The sequence below is a fragment of the Ovis canadensis genome, chromosome 5 (assembly GCF_042477335.2).
Source record: "Ovis canadensis isolate MfBH-ARS-UI-01 breed Bighorn chromosome 5, ARS-UI_OviCan_v2, whole genome shotgun sequence".
Lineage (NCBI taxonomy): Eukaryota > Metazoa > Chordata > Mammalia > Artiodactyla > Bovidae > Ovis > Ovis canadensis.
The window spans coordinates 84559711-84579792 of record NC_091249.1 but is presented as its reverse complement, the minus strand read 5'-3'; the positions used below and the strand labels follow the sequence as shown (position 1 = coordinate 84579792).

The 20082-nt window shown below is 37.2% G+C and overlaps 1 protein-coding gene across 2 annotated transcripts; it reads left to right on the top strand.

Moving 5' to 3' along the window:
• Positions 1-3240: 3240 nt before the first annotated feature.
• On the top strand, positions 3241-19007 carry SLU7 (SLU7 homolog, splicing factor). 2 transcript variants are annotated; one of them, XM_069592538.1, is made up of 16 exons: positions 3241-3378; positions 5536-5719; positions 6518-6671; positions 6978-7058; positions 7357-7521; positions 9374-9442; positions 12661-12708; positions 12883-13014; positions 13254-13351; positions 13503-13570; positions 13706-13845; positions 14594-14755; positions 16214-16318; positions 16471-16542; positions 16644-16760; positions 17352-19007. In XM_069592538.1, exons 2-16 carry the CDS (start codon positions 5550-5552, stop codon positions 17529-17531), a joined length of 1761 nt encoding a protein of 586 aa, XP_069448639.1. In that variant the 5' UTR covers positions 3241-3378; positions 5536-5549; the 3' UTR covers positions 17532-19007. The 2 variants fall into 2 exon arrangements, with proteins under 2 accessions (XP_069448639.1, XP_069448640.1); XM_069592539.1 differs by lacking the exon at positions 12661-12708 and having other exon boundaries at positions 3256-3378.
• The last annotated feature ends 1075 nt before the right edge of the window (positions 19008-20082 follow it).

Below are 20082 nucleotides of genomic sequence, written 5' to 3'. Positions count from 1 at the left end.
TGGAGAAATTTTGCTTTGAAAAGTTAGTGACCTTTTCCTTTCTATGGTGAAGTGAAGTGAAAGTCACTCAGTCCTGTCTGACTGTTTACAACTCCATGGATAGTCCATGAAATTCTCCAGGCCAGAATACTGGAGTGGGTAGCCTTTCCCTTCTCCAGGGGATCTTCCCAACCCAGGGATCGAACCCAGGTGTCCCACATTGCAGGTGGACTCTTTACCAGCTAAGCCACAAGGGAAGTCCTTCAATAGTAAATGGAAATATATTAAACAAGATAAAGGAATCAATTCAAAAGACCAAGGATGATCTGTGCCATCCAAACTCTACTCCCAACAGGTCACCAGATACTTTTTAACTTAGCAGGAAAGTTGGGAGGGAGGAGTTAAGCCTACATTACTCTTTCACCAAAGCCTTAGCACTACAACTGGCATAGATATGTTTCCAAATATATACCAGTTCATTGTCCCTTCTTCCCTGGCATTTCAGGGCCAAAATATTGAATGGCTCATTCATTCAATAAATATTTATTAAATGTTAGTCACTGTGCTAGACACCAAGAAGAGGAGGAAAAGTGCGTATCTTTTTTGCCCTTTCCATATCCTCTTTTATCCCTAGTTTATTAGTTCAGTTCAGTCACTCAGTCGTGTCCAACTCTTTGCAACCCCATGGACTGCAGCACGCCAGGTTTCCCTGTCCATCACCAACTCCCAGAACTTGCTCAAACTCATGTCCATTGAGTCGGTGATGCCATCCAACCATCTCTGTTGAACACTTCTCCTGCCTTCAATCTTTTCCAGCATCAGGATCTTTTCCAGTGAGTCAGTTCTTTGAATCAGGTGACCAAATATTGGAGCTTCAGCTTCAGCATCAGTCTTTCCAATGAATATTCAGGACTGATTTCCTTTAGGATTGACTGGTTTGATCTCCTTGCTGTCCAAGGGACTCTCAAGAGTCTTCTCCAACACCACAGTTCAAAAGCATCAGTTCTTCAGTACTCAGCTTTCTTTATGGTCGAACTCTCACATCCATACATGACTACTGGAAAAACCATAGCTTTGACTAGACCTTTGTAACCCTCCCATTATTTCCTCCCTATATCTCCTTCTAAGTGCCTCAGCTCTGAATTACATCATTAGCACACAAAAATATTTATATTGAAACCAAGTCTGCACAACATTGAGAAAAAATTCAATCAAGTAAATTTGAAGATCTAATTGGTTTTATTAAATGACTCAAGAATCAGACAGCCTCCCACCTAGAAATCAGAAGGGTGCTCCAAGGGGTTGTACAAACTGAGAAATTTTTAGAGGAAAAAGGGTGGGGCATGGGAGCTATTAAAAGAAAGGATTATTTATAGGCCAGGACCTCTTTGGAGGGGAGAAAGGAAGGAACAGCAAGGTTTTCACAGCTAATTGCCTCTTCTTCCACTGAGAGGCAGAGTGGGGTTGAGGGGATAATGGAAAGGGGCCACGTGCCAGATTACTTCTTCAGTACTGACCGGGAAATTCCCAACTGGTTGGTTGGATTACATTTCTGGTGATAGTATTTTGAAGTTGTGATTAGGTTAGTTATCAAATATAAGTTTTCTATCAAGGGCTTTAGCACAAGTAAAGCCATTTTGGGCCTGTGGCTTTTCTCTTTAACAGCACCTACAGCTTCCAAGTGGGAATTCTTTATCTCCTGATATTTTTGGATGCAAAGTTTCTATCTCCCTAGGCTAAGTCTCCCCTCCTACAATATGAAGCACTGTTTCCCAAGGTAACTGTAAAATGCCACAACCAACTCTTTTGTTTTCTTACTAATGATGCCCCAAACTCACTTTGCTATTACTGTTACTGTTGCTGCTACTGCTAAGTCGCTTCAGTTGTGTCCGACTCTGTGCGACCCCATAGACGGCAGCCCACCAGGCTCCACCGTCCTAGGCAAGAACACTGGAGTGGGTTGCCATTTCCTTCTCCAATGCATGAAAGTGAAAACTGAAAGTGAAGTCACTCAGTCGTGTCCGACTCTTAGTGACCCCATGGACTGCAGCCTACCAGGCTCCTCCATCCATGGGATTTTCCAGGCAAGAGTACTGGAGTGGGGTGCCATTGCCTTCTCCAGACTGTTACTGGTGATATCCAAATTGCTAAACTACCCTCACTTTACAACCGCACCAAGATCCTAATTGTTCCCAGTTTATCAAACAGCCATCCCATCCAGAACTGATCCCTGCTTCTCAGATCCTCCTTAGAATCCTCCAGGGGGAATCTGAACCTTACAAACAGTTCTTCCCTCTTGTCCAGCACATTCCATAATTCCACTGGGAGATGTATTCCCTGACTTGTGCCTGGTAGTTTTAACTAAACAGACCTTAACACTTTCAAACAAATTTCAGGAATTATATTAAGGAGATAAAAATTAAGTGTGAGTGATTCATAGACTACTCACTTTCAGACTATTTTCTGACAATTTCCATTCCTTCAACTTTTGCCCTGTAAAATCAAAATTAATATTTACATTGCTATGCTCTATGCACTAAAAATTCTTAATAAGAGTATGATGAGATTCTCTTAAAGGCAAAGATGTCATTTTGATATCTGAAAGAAACACATATTGTTTTGAAAAATAAAAGGTTACCAGAACAGATAGGATTTAAAGGGGGGGGGGGGGAACTGTACTCCAAAATTACTACTTTGCAGTATTTTATTACATATTATTCTTTAAAGAAAGGTTGAGATATCTATGACATTGTTTTTCCACAATGTAAATCGTTTTTTTCCTAATGGTGAAATACAGTATCAACATCAGGGGCGAGGTGTCACAATTGCTGAATTGCCCCATGTCTTCAAAGCACCTAGTACACCCTTCATAGCGGCTTTCTAAAACTGTAAATTACTTAGATAATTCAGTCTTTCTCACTCTATATGATGTAAATTCGAGGAGAGGAATACAATTTTGTGTTTACTTTGTCCCCAGCGTGTTACACAACCTGGCTACTAATTAATAGTGATTTTAACTGTTAACTTCACGCACTTCGTAGCGCTCCAGCGATGCTTACGCTATTGTCTGTTCTCCGTATGAAATTTGTTTTGTTTTGCTTTACGTCGTAATATTCGTCGAGTCTAAAAGAGATGAAAACTACGGAGCAGAAAAACAGCTGCTCAAACCTAACCCATTCTACTGACCTACCGTAGAGCTGTAGGAACAGCTCGAGATCTCGCGAGGCCAGTTTCGCTTGGGCCCCGCCCCCCCGCCCCCCTGAGGCCCAAGTGCGCATGTGTGGGTCGCCCGGAAAGTGCCACAGTGGCTGCCGGGAGAGGGAGGAAGTCCGGAAGTAAACATTGGCGATCGTCTTCATTCCTGTCGAGCTGTGCTACGGTCCGCAGCGTTGGGACCGGGTAAGGAAATCTTGTGAGAACTTGGAATGAGGAGGAGGGTGAAGGTGGAAAACTCGGGGAACAGGGCCAGAGGCTCCTAATTCTTAGGAATATCCTCACGGGATTGATGAACGCAAGGTTGAGAAGGGAACGGGGACCGAGAAACAAGGAAGCAGCTGTCCTAGGCCTCAGAAGTGGTACTTGTGCCGAGTCAGACCAGGACTGTGTCTTCAGTGGTTTTTAAAGTAAGAATCATAAGGTGCTATTGGACCTGAACTGTGCTTGTAATTCTTAAGCACTTGAAATGTTGGCCAATCTGAATACATGTAAAATCCGTATCAGATTTTAAAGAACTGGTTTATTTTTTCCTATGTTGAAATGAAAATGTGTTGATAATTAGACAAAATATTGCAAAAGTAATTTTATCTGTTTCCTTTTGCTTTTTTAATGTGTATGGAATATTTTAAATGACATATAGGGCTGGTGGTTTCTCTTGGACAGCGTTTCATTTGAGGGTTTTCAGTTTGGGTAGTGGGACAAGATATGACCAAATCTGTGTTTGAAAAAATAACACTGCAGTGTGGAGAACTGATTGGCAGGAATCAGAAGAGACTAGTAGGGAAGAGTAATACACTCAGATTATTGATAGAAGGAGATGAATTCTAGATAGCATATTGAAAAGCAGAGACATTACTTTGCCAACAAAGGTCCGTCTAGTCAAGGCTATGGTTTTTCCAGTGGTCATGTATTAATGTGAGAGTTGGACTGTGAAGAAAGCTGAGCACCAAAGAATTGATGCTTTTGAACTGTGGTGTTGGAGAAGACTCTTGAGAGTCCCTTGGACTGCAAGGAGATCCAGCCAGTCCATTCTGAAGGAGATCAGCCCTGGGATTTCTTTGAAGGGAATGATGCTGAAGCTGAAACTCCAGTACTTTGGCCACCTCATGCGAAGAGTTGACTTATTGGAAAAGACTCTGATGCTGGGGGCAGGAGGAGAAGGGGACGACAGAGGATGAGATGGCTGGATGGCATCACTGACTTGATGGATGTGAGTCTGAGTGAACTCAGGGAGTTGGTGATGGACAGGGAGGCCTGGTGTGCTGCGATTCATGGGGTTGCAAAGAGTTGGACATGACTGAGCAACTGAACTGAACTGAGATGAATTCGAGTGATATTCAAAAAGTGAAAATAACAGTACTTCGTGATGAAATAGGTATGGGAATTAGATGGAACACTTATGAAAAGGAATGGATGGTGGTATCTTTCATCAGGAGAGGGAACAGTGGAAGATTAGATTTCATAGAGAAGATTATGAATTTGAATTAAGACTAATTGAGTTCAGGTTTCTTTGAGACATCTAAGTGGAGGTACTTTGAAGTAAGCAATTGGACTGTATTTATCTGAAGCTCAGAAAAAAGGTCTGAAGTAGAGAAATAAATTGGAGAGCCAACAGTTGTATATCGTGGCTATTGAAACCTTGGAAATAGATGAACTTGTCTTCTGGTGGAGTTTAGAGTGATGAAGAATTGAGCCTTGTGGAATCCAAAATTCAGTAACTGGGCAGAAATGGAGGAACTTATGAAGGATACAGGAGGAGCAGTGAAAGGGGTACAAAAAAACCCAGGGAAATATGGTGTCACATCAGCCAAAGGATGAGAATATATCAAAAGGGGGAGGAACAGAACTGAAAAATGTCCAGAGGACTTAGCACATTGCTAACTTAGAGGTATCTTTGGAGCAGGGAGGGAAATGATTGAGAAGGGCAGCAGATAATGTGGAAATAGAGATAATGAATATAGGTGATCTTAAAGCGTCCAGCTTTTAAGAGGAACAGAGATAATACCCTGTGTACTCAAGAAGGATTAGTGTGGTATAAAAGTTTGAGACACATATGTAGAGAGGAAATCAGGAATATATACATGAAAGAATGAGTCTCATGAAATTTTAAATGCATGTGCATGTCTCTCTCCACTTAACCAATTAGAGTTGAAAACACAACTGCAGCAGCATATAAAGATGTTAGTGGAGGAGAAAGAGACCTTTCCCTTACAGATGCTATGAAAGAAAAAGAACATATGAAACATTCTATATAACCCACAGTATGTGTTATTAGGGTGTACTTTTGATAGTTTCTCAGGCCTAGTTTATTCTAATAGTTATCTCTTCCTTTTCATGCAGGAGGTTAGATAACCATGTCAGCTGCAGCTGTGGATGCAGCTAATGCAGCCCCCTTGTCGGGATCCAAAGAAATGAGTTTGGAGGAACCAAAGAAGATGACTAGAGAGGACTGGAGAAAGAAGAAGGAGCTAGAAGAACAGCGAAAATTGGGTAATGCCCCTGCAGAAGTTGATGAAGAAGGAAAGTAAGTACTTAATTTTTTTTGCAAGATCTGTTCATTCAGAATTCAAATTCATGTCTACTTAGTTTACCTATTTCTCATCCTTTACTTTGACAGGAAACCATCTTTACCGTTTCCATCATTTTTGTTTTCATTTATTGTATCAAACTCACGTGTATAATGTTTAATAAATAATAACAAAGGACTTGTAATGATAGTCCTTTTTAGTTCTTCCCACTCCCTGTCCTACTGTACACAAGTGACTACAGCTGACCTTGAACAACACAGATTTGAACTGTGTTGGTCCACTTATGCTCTTATTTTTCTCAGTAAGTACATGCAGTGCCACACGATCTGCCACTGGTTGAATCTTCAGACTCCAAACCATAGGTACAGAGGCCCAGCTGTGCAACTTGAGTCTCCACAGGTTTTGGTATCTGAGGCAGGTCCTGGAACCAGTCCTTCTCAGATACCAAGCGAGGACTGAATTTGTCAATCTATTTTGAGTTTTCTGGTTGATACCTCTGAATCTCTAAACAACATACCTATACTATTATTATAATCAACTCAACATTATTAATTAACTTCATGTTCTGATGAAAGATTAATCTCACTAACATATATCCCTATCTTCCTTCATCTCTTCTACATCTTTAGTTACATGACTATTTTTAGTTTCTCTAAAATTTTTTCACTCTAATATATTTTATTTTTAACTTTTTTTTATTATAGTGATAACAAGTATATTCTGTCTCCCCCTCCCACTGCAATATCTCTATCCTTACATTCTACAACTTTTAAAAAAAATGTTTTTTTTTACAGAGACATCAATCCTCATATTCCTCAGTATATTTCTTCAGTGCCATGGTATATTGACCCATCAAAAAGGCCTACTTTAAAGCACCAGAGACCACAGCCAGAGAAACAAAAGCAGTACAGCTCATCAGGAGAATGGTACAAGAGGGGTGTAAAAGAGGTAGGTATGCAACCTGTCTATATGTGTGTAGAAGTGGAGATTTTTTAAGAACTTAATATAAGAACCTCTAATGTGATACTACATGACCTTGTATCTGGTATTAAAATTAACAATACATACTACTTTAGTTTCTATATTTTATAAATTTGATATTGCTAAAGTCTTTAAGCTTTCTCATTTATAATTGGTTTTCCTCTTAACAAATAAGTCTTTTCACTAGACAGTACAGTAATGAGAGCCAAAGTTATTTTTAACTTATTTAAATAAATAAAAGTGTTCTTTGTTTTTCTTTATATCCGCTTATAGAATTCCATAACCACTAAATACCGAAAAGGAGCGTGTGAAAACTGTGGCGCCATGACACACAAAAAGAAAGACTGTTTTGAGGTAAGCGCACCTTTGGGAATTTTGGAAACTGCTGTCAGAGAGTCTCTTTCTTTATTTGTGTCAGAGAACTTAATTCTGTTTATTAAATTACCTATATTTAGGTACAAGTTAAATGAAAACATTAACTTGGGTGAAATTAGTTCAGCACTGTCAAAATTTTTTGCAGGAGGACTAACTGATAATTGAATAAACCATTAAGTCCCTTGGTGTGTTCACACTGCTCTGTAAAGGTTATATGAAATTTTCCTCATGGCTTCAGATACTTAGGGGAAAAATTTAATCCTACTCTGTTTTCCAGAGACCTAGGCGAGTTGGAGCAAAATTTACGGGGACTAATATAGCTCCAGATGAACATGTCCAGCCTCAGCTGATGTTTGACTACGATGGGAAGAGGGATCGATGGAATGGCTACAATCCAGAAGAACACATGAAAATTGTAGAAGAGTATGCCAAAGTTGACCTGGTAAGCACAGCTCACTGCTTTCCTGCTGTCCTTAAAGAATGTATATTCTGGTATATCTCCAGTGTAGCAACTCTGTTTTTTGTCTTTATGCAGTATAAAAATGATTGCATTTTTATTGTAGTAGTAGTAAGCCTAATTGAATAGTGAAATGAACAGTATATACTAACCCTATTTGGCAGCACTTTCTTTCTACTTTATTCTCATATTGTCCATTACTCCTTGATTTAGTTTGTAGGAAATACTGGAAGCATGAGAACAGATTAGTGTTCAAAACATTTGGCTTCCTGAGGTTATATAAACTCTTGGCTCCCAGACTGTATCTTGCCTATGGGCCTGTTTTATAGGTGTCTCAGATAGCATTTGAGGGTGGGGAAAGAAGAATAGGATAACTCCTTTCAGGAAACTGAATTTTATTTTAATTTAACCTCAGTTTTTTCTGTTACGATTTCACCTACTCACTCCCATTTTTTTAAAAACCATAGTCACTGCTGTTTTTCGGTTTTGTGTTCCTTTTTTTTTTTTTAAAGTAGAGTTAACATGTAAGACCGTGGGATTTCACATTTTAATAAAATCTGAATTTTATCTTTTCTCAAACAATGAAATATGTGGTAATCCTGGGCCACCCGGAAAGAGTCAGTCATCTGGAGTCAAGTGGCACCTTGTCAGCAAGGCTTGCTCTCTGCAGTTTGTCCCTGGTGCTGTCTAGCTTAGTTTATATTAATGCCTGACTCAAACAGGACTTTATAACTCTTACTTAAATATGGCCAATTGGATCTGACTCATTTTCATTGGGGTTTTTTTTTTTTTTTTTTTTTTTCAGGAATTTAATGTATATGGGTTGAGAGGTTTTTTTTTTTTTATTTTTTATTAAATGAAAGATCCTTTAAATTCTACAGTGCTTTACAATTTTCAAAAGTTTCACACACATGATTTCATATAATCCCATAATAAACCCCCTTTTATTAATCTCCTACCTGCTTAGTGCCCCTCCCCTTTTCTGCTACCAATTGGTAACCACTAGTTTGTTCTCTGTTATCTGTGAATCTGTTTCTTTCTTGTTTTATTCAGTAGTTTGTTGTATTTTTTAGATTCCACACAGTACTTGTCTTTCTCTGACCAATTTCACTTAGTATAATGCCCTCCAAGTCCGTCCATGTTGCTGCAAATGACAAAATCTCATTCCTTTTTATAGCTAAGTAGTAGTCCATTGTGTACCACATCATCTTTATTCATTCATCTGGTTTTTTAAATTAATTTTTTTTTATATTGTTGCTTTATAGTGTTGTATTAGTTTCTGCTATATAACAAAGTGAAACAGTTGCATATATACGTAATACATCCTTTTTTAGGCCACTACAGCATTGAGTAGTTTGGGGCATTTTTTGTTTGTTTTTTGGCTGCCCCATGTAGCTTGTAGAATCTTAGTTCCCCAACCAGGGATCAAACCTGTGTCCTTGGCAGTGAAAGCAGAGTCCTGACCATTTGACTACCAGGGAATTTCCCTGAACTCGTGTTCTTCAGGAGCCAGAGGTCTAGAGCTACAAGACAACCTTGTCCAGTGACCTTTTCTGAAAACAGTAAACTTATGCATTTTATTGATAAAAAAATTAAATCTTCATTTAATGGGACTTCCTGGTGGTCCATGGCCAGAACTCCATACTCCCAATGCTGGGTGGGTGCTGGGGTTCATTACCTTGTCAGGGAACTAGATCCCACATGCTACAATTAAGGGTTTGCATGCCACAATTAAGACCCAATACAGCCAAATAAATAAATGAAAATAAATATATTTTAAAAAGTAAATGTTCATTTGAATATTGAAAGTAAATTTCAAATGTTTCTTTTTCCTTAGGCAAAACGAACACTGAAAGCCCAAAAACTCCAAGAAGAATTAGCCTCAGGAAAATTAGTGGAACAGGCTGTAAGTAATAAATTGATCGTTAAAAAATTTCAAACTCTTAGTAAACAAAAAATGAAGATTGACACAAAAATTCATTTTATCTCTCTCCAGTTAGAAGAAATTTGAGAGAGGGAAGTGCTATCAAGAGGAAAGAGTATAACTGACACATTAAAGGTTCAAGGGACTATAAATTGATGCAGTCATTTTGGAGAGAATATTGCCATAAAACATTTATATACCTTTTCTGGAATTAAATTAGTAGATCTATCCATCCTAAAAATTTTCTAGTATTCAGAAAAATCATTTTGCACAAAAATGTTCACTTCAGCACTTTTTACAACACTAAGAAATTGAAACGTTTAATAAGGAATTAGTGAAGTGAGCTATCCTTCCTCTGCATGAGAGAATGTTGCATAGCTCTTAAAATGGCTTTCATCAAAGCTTAGTAACAACACTGGATAACATATTTTAATGACACATGGAAAATATCATATTACCTTATAGGGAAGACGACTAGAACACTAGTTCTCATTTAATATAGAGATTAAAACACTAGTTCTCATTTAGTATAGAATTAGTGGATTTTTCTTTTTATTTATTTTAGCATTTCCTACACTTTGAACATGTAAGGCAAAAAGAATTCTCAAACTAAAAAAAAAAGATATATTGCAGACAGATTTTTTCCTATATTTTTTTCCCGAGTCAGTCAGTTTAATAGTTAAGTTATGCTTATTAGAGTTGTGAAAGTTTAACAAATTTATGGTGTAAGTAAAAAACATTTTCGAGTTATCAAGTTTAAATTTCTAAAAGGGACCCTTAATAAGTGAAGTCAGTCATGTCCAACTCTTTGCAACCCCATGAACTGTAGCCTACCAGGCTCCTCCGTCCATGGCATTTTCCAGGCAAGAGTACTGGAGTGGGTTGCCATTTTCTTCTCTAGAAAGGGACCCTTAGCAAGTATAATTACAAAGCAAAGAGAACTAGGTAAGTTAATCACCAAGTGAGCAGTCACAGAGGCAGGTTCAAAGCACAAGTTAACAGAGAGATGATGTTAAAATCCAGCTGTGCCCCTAGCTAGCAAGATGGTCCTGGAAAAATTAATTTGCTTCTCTGAGCCTCAGTTTATCATCTCTAAAGCAGAGAGAACAACGCCTACCCACCCCCCACCCCAACACACACACACACACACACACACACACACACACACACGAGGCTTAGCATACAATCACACACTAAACACTTGGTAATTAGTAGCTAGTGTTGTGATTGTTAAGCATTACCAGCTCTGGAAGAAAGAAGAGGGCTTTTTTATTGTTTTTCTAACATGTTCTCTGTTGTTTCTTGTAAACATATAATAATTTCTTTTCCTAGTAAGCATACTTAAATGTTTGTAAGGGACTGCTGAGTTTTGCCCATTTGGATGTGAAGATTAACTACATACAGTAGGACTGTGTCTACTGTATAGATTTAGCAATATAAATATCCTTTGTTGAACTAGCAACTTGCAAGAACTCAAAAAAACTCTTAAAAAAAATTTCCAATTTTGAAAGTAACACATACTCAGAAAAAATACATAGAAAATTATAAAGAAGAAAAATATTCTTTATGTTAACCATTAACATTTTAAAGTAGGTCTTTTAGTGTCTCAGTCCACTCCCTCACATATATCCATGTATGTGTATGATTGTAATACAACATGTTTTTTAAATGGATTCATCTTTACATTCTCGTTTATCATCTACTTTTTCAATTAAATAATATACAGTACAATGAGGACTTGTTTTCTGTATCATTAAATGTAGACCTATAACATTTATTTTTATGTAAATTCACATGGTTCAATAAACAAAATAATTTAAGACATATGTGCAGTGAAAAGTCTCCCACTCCTGCCTCAGTCCATCCTATCTCTAAACCTCACCCCGCATAATCTTTTTTATTTTTCTTACAGATCCTTTCACAGTTTCTTGTGTAAATACAAACAAATACAAACATATAATCTAATTCCCATCTTTGCCTCTCTTTTTTTCCCAAACAAAAAAAGGTAGTAAAGTATGAAAAGTAAAAGAAAAGTGAAAATGTTAGTCACTCAGTTGTGGCTGACTCTTTGCGACCTAAAGTACTGAAACCCACCAGGCTCCTCTGTCCATGGAATTCTCCAAACAGGAACACTGGAGTGGGTAGCCATTCCCTTCTCCAGGGGATCTTCCCAACCCAGTGATGGAACCTGGGTCTCCTGCATTACAGGCAGATTCTCTACCATCTCAGCCACTAGGGAGCCCAAAGTATACATATGAATATTTTTCTGCACCTGGACAAATCACTTTAATGGTTGTTCAGTGTTTATTGAGTGCAGTAATTTATAAAACCATTCATCTCTTGTTGATTTGTTTTTTTCCCAGTTATCTGTACAGTAGTACACATTAGAGTCTTACATAATATATACATTTTTATATAATAGACATGCTAATTTCTTTATAATAAATTCCTAAAAGTGAAATTGTTGATGCACTGGATATGTATATATAAAATCTGATGACTTATCACTTAGCAAGCATTTTAAAAGGCTATACTAAAATTTTTGCTTCCACCAATGTACTGTATATATATATTTTTATACATACATATTTCCATATCTGCCTGCTGAGCTGTAAGATGTGAAGCCTTTTAAAGGGCCATAATGAAATACTGAGCACTTTGTTCCAGGCATTTTGTGGAGTTAGAGAATATACTGACCAACTGCTAATTAAGAAAGGGTGTCTTTGAGGCATGGAGTTCACACCTCTTCAAATCATAGTATGTTGTCACCTGAGTAGATTTCTTCATTGCCGAAATTTTACAAAGGCTGTTTTGGCTCTAAAGATACTTATTACATGGATCCTGGTAACTTTCCTTTTTGGCCTTCATAGAAAAACAGTGAAATTTAATGAAAATGTTGTGTCTGAAGATAAACATGTATGAAATGAATATTTATTAGGTATATTGATCAACTTAATCTTTCTATTACATATTTGTGATTATAATCCTATCATCAATGAAAATTTTGGATTTGCAGACAGTCTGATAAAATTATTCTCAGTGACATACTTATATTTAAAACTTATGTGCTCACTACAGGTGAGAAATATTAGAATTTGTTGTTTAAATTTATTATTTTAATTATGTTTTTAAAAGTGTTAAATAATCATTTGATTCAGTATAATAAAATCACAAATTCATTTTCTTCTTTTGTGGCATAGAATTCTCCAAAACATCAGTGGGGAGAAGAGGAACCAAATTCTCAGACGGTAATACATACAGGTCCTATCAGGGTATACATTAAGGTTTAAATTTCTGATGTCTAATGTTAGTAATAACTCATGCAGGACACAAGGAGTAAGGGTTGGGTTAAAGGGAAAATAAGAACTAGATGCTGCTCTTTTTTTCTTAAAATTTTTTCCCCTTCTCTTTTCCTCTTTCAGGAAAAAGATCATAACAGTGAAGATGAGGATGAAGATAAATATGCAGATGATATTGACATGCCTGGACAGAATTTTGACTCTAAGAGACGAATTACTGTCCGGAATCTCAGGATTCGAGAAGATATTGCAAAAGTAAGCCTTGCCAACTTAACATACATATTCAGAAAACATTTGTCTTCCCAACCTAAATTTTGTCTGCTCACATGGTATCTGGATAGTATATGGGTAATATACTCAGTCATTCCAAAGTATATCACCCCAGACATGTGCCCGCACACACACACACTCGCTCACTCACCTCCTACTAGTCTCCTAAAATCTTTGATGAAAGTAAACATTAACACCGTCTTAAAACATTTTTTTCTTTCTAGTATTTGCGGAATTTAGATCCAAATTCTGCTTACTATGATCCCAAAACTAGAGCAATGAGAGAGAATCCCTATGCGAATGCTGGAAAGAATCCAGATGAGTAAGTAGCAAGTTCACTGTAAAGATTTCAGGGTAGGGGAAGGAGTTTTTATTAATAAAATGCAATCTGAATTAAAATGAGTATCATCTATGGTTGGGTCAGAAAAAAATTTCCTTAATCTCTGAAACAGTTTTTTTTTTTTTTAAAACAGAGTCAGCTACGCGGGGGATAACTTCGTTAGATACACAGGTGATACCATATCAATGGCCCAGACACAATGTAAGTGTTTCTTCTATGTCAAGGTATTTGATGTCAGCTCATAAGAAATTTGGGGGCATTTTTTTAAAGCTTGTTTTCAAGAAGCCCGAAAACAGTGTAGCTGACAACTCATTACGATGGTTTTAATTACCCTAGTGTTTGCTTGGGAAGCCTATGACAAAGGGTCTGAAGTGCATCTACAAGCAGATCCTACAAAACTAGAGTTACTGTATAAGTCCTTCAAAGTCAAGAAAGAAGACTTCAAAGAACAGCAGAAAGAAAGCATCCTGGAAAAGGTAATTATGACCAAACGACACACAATCCGTTTTAATCCATCGGGATTAGGTGCAATTGGTATACAGTATCAGTATAACTATATCAGTGAGCTTTTACAGCAAAACAAGCCACCTCAAAACCTAATAGTTTGAATAGGCATTTATTCTTTCTCACTGTTTTGTACATCAGCTATGTCTCCTGTTCTGAGCCTGCCTATCTGAAACCAGATGATCTAGAATGGCCTCCCTTTGGTTTCTAGCAGGTAGCAGGTCTCCTCTGTCCCAAGGAGGCCTCACCTCTACCCCACGTGGGTTCTCATCCTCTGATAGGCTAGCCCAGCTTTTTTACGTGACATTCTCAGGATACCAGAGATTAGCAACAAAGTGTGCCCTCGTGCGCAAGTGTTTTTCAGGTCTTTGCTTACATCATGTTTGCCAATATTCCAGGGGCCAGAACAAGTAGCATGGCCAGGCCCAGATCCAAGGGATGAAGCACCAAAATCATGTGGCAAATGGGGGCATGCACACAGGATAAGGGGAATTTCATATGAGCCTTTTATAATTCACCACACTCAACTGATGAATAGCAATTGAGACATCTCTTATTTGCCTATGAAAGTTTGGTGGCTTTTTTTTTTCACTGTGTTTTATATAACAAAGCCCATGAAGAATAGTCCTCTAATCTTTGTGATTGGAAATAAACCCCTCAGTAGAGATTTGAATGCAAATCTTTGTAAAACATATTTAATAATGATCAATGTCCTTTTAGTACGGCGGTCAAGAACACTTGGATGCTCCTCCAGCTGAATTGCTTTTAGCTCAGACTGAAGACTATGTGGAGTACTCAAGACATGGGACAGTCATCAAAGGACAGGAGCGGGCTGTCGCTTGCTCCAAGTACGAGGAAGATGTGAAGATCAACAATCACACAGTATGTGTTGAACTAGAATTATATTGTGTCCTTGTTAGCATTTTGATCTGGATTATAGTTTTCATTAGTAAGTCATTGTTGTGTTTTGGTTTTTTGTATTTTAACTTTCTTATTTGTAACAATTTTTAAAGGTTATATTCCATTTACAGTTTTTACAAAATACTGGCTGTATTCCCTGCATTGTACAGTGCATCCTGGTAGCCTGTCTTAACCCAGTAATGTGTACCTTCCACCCTCCCATCCCTATGCTGCCTCTCCCCTCCTCTCCGTTGTTAACCACTAGGTTGATCTGTGAGTCTGCTGCTTTTTTTCTGTATTCACTAGTTTGTTGTATTTGTTTAGATTCCACATGTAAGTGGTATCATATAAGTCTTTGACTTATTTCGCTAAGCATAATGCCCCTTCAAGTCCATCCATGTTGCTGCAAATGGTAAAATTTTATTCTTTTTTATGGCTGAGTAGTATTCTGTTGTATACCACATCTTCTTTGTCATTCATCTGTGTCTTAATTAATTTTTAGTGTAATACTGTTGCTTTATTCCCTGTATTTTCTATAAACAGGAATTCAGATACAAAGGCTTGATATAAGTTAAATATTTTGACAGCAACACTTCACAGATGACAAAGTATATGTCATATTGCATATTATATCACATACATAATAAAGCTTATTTAATTTGCTGTACTTTTATAGTACCCAAACTACACTTGTCTTTTTAAGTAAGAGTCAAAAACCTAGCTACCTAATAAGAGCCAGGCCAGTAATCATGTATGAGTGAAATGAGCCAGGCAGATTTTACAAACTAGAGAACACGAGCCCTGTCTAAAAGGAGCATCCACTGGTCAGCAACAGGCAGTTACTGACAAGTGTGAATGTGCCTAGAATTTCCCAATCCTTCTGAATTTTTCAAGAGAAGCCAGGTAGTCTAATTTTTTTAATTTGGCGGGGAGAATGAGAATAGAATGTAAGATCATTGTAACCACACACTCACCCTGTTAGCTAACCCTGGAGTCCCTTTAATTGTCACTGTTTATCACCAGCATGTGAGACTAACCCCACAAGGACCTACTGTATAGCACAGGGAACTATACTTAATATTTTTTAATAACCTATGGAGAAGGAAATGGCAAACCAATCCAGTGTTCTTGCCTGGAGAATCCCAGGGACGGGGGAGCCTGGTGGACTGCCGTCTATGGGGTCACACAGAGTCAGACACGACTGAAGTGACTTAGCAGCAGCAGTAGCATGAGAGAAAAGAATCTGAAAGAGAAAAAATATATGTATATATTCTGTGCTGTACACCTGAAACTAACACAACATGGTAAATCAACTATACTTCAGTTTTTTGAAAATAATACGATTAATTAAAGATAGGATTTTTTTACAAAGGAAAACAGTATATGAGAAACCTTAGTTTCAGGCTCCTTTTTAAGAAACCTCTCTCTCTCTCTCTGCAGCATATCTGGGGATCTTACTGGAAAGAAGGCCGATGGGGATACAAATGCTGTCACTCTTTTTTCAAGTATTCCTATTGTACTGGAGAAGCTGGGAAGGAGATTGCTGTAAGTAATTGTCCTCTAGTTAGTAAAAACAGCCAAAGCTCTTAGGTCAAACATCTGTATGAAACATATATTTTTATGTTTCAAATTTTAACTTTTTCTTAGATGATTGGTAGCTATGATACTCAAGTTAGATTACATATATTTTTCCACAGAATTCAGAGGAATGTATTATAAATGATTCAACTGGAGAAGAATCTGTGAAAAAACCTCAAACCCTCATGGAGGTATGTCCAATTCAGTTGTCCTGAATTTTTAAGTCTTAAAGGGAAGACTTTAGAACTTTGGTTTTACATTAATAACACTATATGTAAATGCTCTGTATCAGATGCATCAGGAAAAACTAAAAGAGGAGAAAAAGAAAAAGAAGAAAAAGAAGAGGAAGCATCGAAAGAGCAGTTCAGAGAGTGATGATGAAGAAAAGAAACATGAAAAATTGAAAAAGGTACTTTGTGAAGGCTAAATAAATAGTAAAAGTGACCACAGTCGTCTTTATTTGTAGGAATCTTAGAAAATTATCTTATCTTATTCCCAAGCTCATTTTAAAAATGAGCAAACAAACTCGAAGACTGGGTGATTTGCTTGGGTCATCTGTCAGGTCCAGAATACAAATGGAGATTTTGTGTGTCTCCATATTGCCTGCGAGTTATTGACATGTTCCTCAGAGAGAATTGCCATCTTAACTCTATAATTGTAAGCTTCAGCAAGTCTTGGGAAAAGTCAGAATTGTATTCTTCACCAAAAGCATCAGTTGCCGGCTTCTGTCAGTAAAATGAATCTCATTCAGTTTTTGTTGTTAAATAAAATTTCTTTAACATTGAAAATGTCATAGGATGTTTTGTGCTCTATGAAAATTTTTGAGCCAAATAATAATTAGTTGTAGCTTGACAGCGATAGAGCTGACTCCCAAGCAGAGGCAATCTAGGATTTTGATGTAACAATTCATAGTCAGTGGGGTCTTTTGGTACTCTGCCACTTCTGAACCAAAGGGATCTGACTCAGAGCCATGGTACTCATGTATTTCTTCTCACTATAGGCACTGAATGCAGAGGAGGCCCGTCTTCTTCACGTCAAGGAGATCATGCAGATTGATGAGAGGAAGCGACCTTATAACAGCATATATGAAACTCGGGAACCCACTGAAGAGGAAATGGAGGCCTACAGAATGAAACGTCAGAGGCCAGATGACCCCATGGCCTCCTTCCTCGGACAGTAGTAACTCGTCACTGACGCTGACCCAAGATAGACTCTGCTTATACATTCTTTTAGATTCTTGCTGTTGATTATCGATGGAAAAATCCGTATCTATTCTCATTAAAGTCAGGAAGCAAGGAGACTGCCCGACTTTAATGAAGTATCCAGAAGTCTCATAATAAATTCATTTCTTTACACGGTGAAGAACAAAGAAGAAGAAATAAAGTGGTTCATTAAGTGCAGATTAAGATTTTATTTCCGATTTTATATTAGTGATTGGGAAAAGATCTTAGTTCTCCACCTATCATGAATATCTTCTCAACATTTATTTATTAAGTTTCAAACTTTATTTCCTCAATTTTTATGGCCCTTTATCTAGTGTTAGGACTCATTGTGAAGGCAATTAATTACTCTTTCTTGAAACAAGGGCTTCATTTTTTTTAATTAATAGTAACTATAACTAGTTATTTAATAATCATTTCTTTTTGCCTTCTCAGATTTTTCTGATCTGAAACTGATAACCTATCTTGAGCTTTGGGTTACTGGAAGGAAATCTGTAGAACGTGTGAATAACTATCCCTGATGTCAGTCTGTGTAGTAACAATTCTATTTCCCCCTTGGTTATAAAATTTTGATTTTCAAAACATTTCCTTGTATTTTATACTCAGAACTAAATGTGTTAGCCTTTGAATGGGGAAAAAAGTTTTTCACCCTGAGTTAGTGTTGACTGATAAGTCCTAGGTCTTTTACCAGTCTGGACAGGAGTATTCAGACACTGAAATCCTCTCCTTTGTCACAGAGAATATGGTTTGTGATACTAATTGCTATTTTAATTGTGATTGCCTTTATATAACAGTCATGAATATTAGATTTTTAAAAGATTGTAGGGTATCTGTTGTACCTAATCTTTTTTTTTTTTTTTAATTTTAAAATCTTTAATTCTTACATGCGTGCCTAATCTTTATAGCCAGCAGGTGTGTCTCGGTAAAATTTGCAAAAAGTTAAACCTGAAGTTGAATGTTTCTTCAGAATATTACAAGTATAGCCTGTAGGGCTATTAGTATTTGAGAATGACATGATTTTTAAGCTGCTTCTAATAACATTGGGAAGATAGTGCTGACAGAGTGGGATGGGTGAAAACAGCCTGTTTAAAACCCCTGACACAAGTACATTGACTTTTAACAGTTCACTGGCTTTTCTGAACTACCAAAACCCACTAGAATATTGCGTTAAGTTAACATCTCAGAAATACTGCTGATGGGAAAGTAACTAAATCAAATTGTCAAGTACTGTGGATATACATTGCATCTAAATTCAGACCAGTATGAAACAGTGATGCAAACAGACCTAATTCTTACCTACTTTAAGAATGTCAAAAATTTTTGTTTTCATATTCCTACCTTAACAGGGGCTGGTTCAACATAAAATCTGATATTAGTGTCTATTTTGTATTTTATTTATCTTTTGTTAATAAAGATATATAATTGGAAATATTTAACTGTGAGTAGTTTGTAGCATTATTTCAAATATTTGGCAGAAAAGTAGTTTATAGGACTGGCAAGAAGGCTAAGTTAGCTTCTGCACATTTGAATTAGAAGATTTCAGGACACTTTAACTCAAAAAAATGTGTCACCTAACATTTTGGGGCTTCTGTTTTCTTTTGTGAAACCTAATTTAAGCTGATTTTAGAAAGAAATCTATAATATCTGAAATCATGTTTTATTTCTGTTTCCTTTTGGATAAAAGGTAACATCTAGAACATTACTCAAGATAGAAGCTTTGATTTTATTATCTCAGTTATAGATGACTTGAGTGCTGGAACTATGTGCTATTGCATATGTTATCCCTCAGAAGACTTTCATGGGGTGAGTAATAGGATGATATGCGTATTTCACAGTAAGCATAGGGACTCATTGAGTCCAGGTAGCTTGCTCAGGTCCTAACGGTAAAAGGTTGGGGTCAGGATGTAAACCAAAGTCTTTGACTCTAAAGCCTATTCCTTTCTCTAACATTTAAGGCCCAGATTTTTGGACCAGGAAGGCTGGTCTTTTGCAGTTTCTCTCATTGACAGAAACCTTAGGCAGGCTCTCGGTGTTTTTATCAGGCTCACCCTCAAGACCTGAAAATGAGGTATCTGCCTCACTTTGTTTGACATTTCTCCCTCCCCTAGGCTTGTGGGATGCGTCTCACAAGACTGACTATACAAAAATGAATGAAATGTGATGTCATGAAAAACCCTTAAAGTAGAAAAGAGGACTGTATTTCGGTTTGTTTCATTCAACATTTTCTAGTTTCTACTTTAGGTTTTTTCTCTAAAATCTGATATGGGTTTATTTCTCTAAAAGTCTTGTTTAAAAGAATCTTAAAAGCCATTTCTCTAAGATGGATGATGATTCTCATCAAATTCACCCACACGCTGTAATTAATGGGGAGATGGGGGCAACCAGCATGGGCAAGAAGACACAAGCTCATCCTCTACCATTTTATCTTAACAATTTACAGCTTGTCTCATTTGCCTGGATGTTTAATTTGGAAGTAGAATTAACTTCTTTTCTTCCTCATTGGTTCCACAA

Excerpts from the sequence above, each read along its gene's own strand:
- SLU7 (XM_069592538.1), top strand. The coding sequence starts at position 5,550 with ATGTCAGCTGCAGCTGTGGATGCAGCTAATGCAGCCCCCTTGTCGGGA. Across the intron at positions 5,720-6,517 it reads GAAGTTGATGAAGAAGGAAA|AGACATCAATCCTCATATTC; the intron begins GTAAGTACTTAA and ends TTTTTTTTACAG. Across the intron at positions 9,443-12,660 it reads GAAAATTAGTGGAACAGGCT|AATTCTCCAAAACATCAGTG; the intron begins GTAAGTAATAAA and ends TTTGTGGCATAG.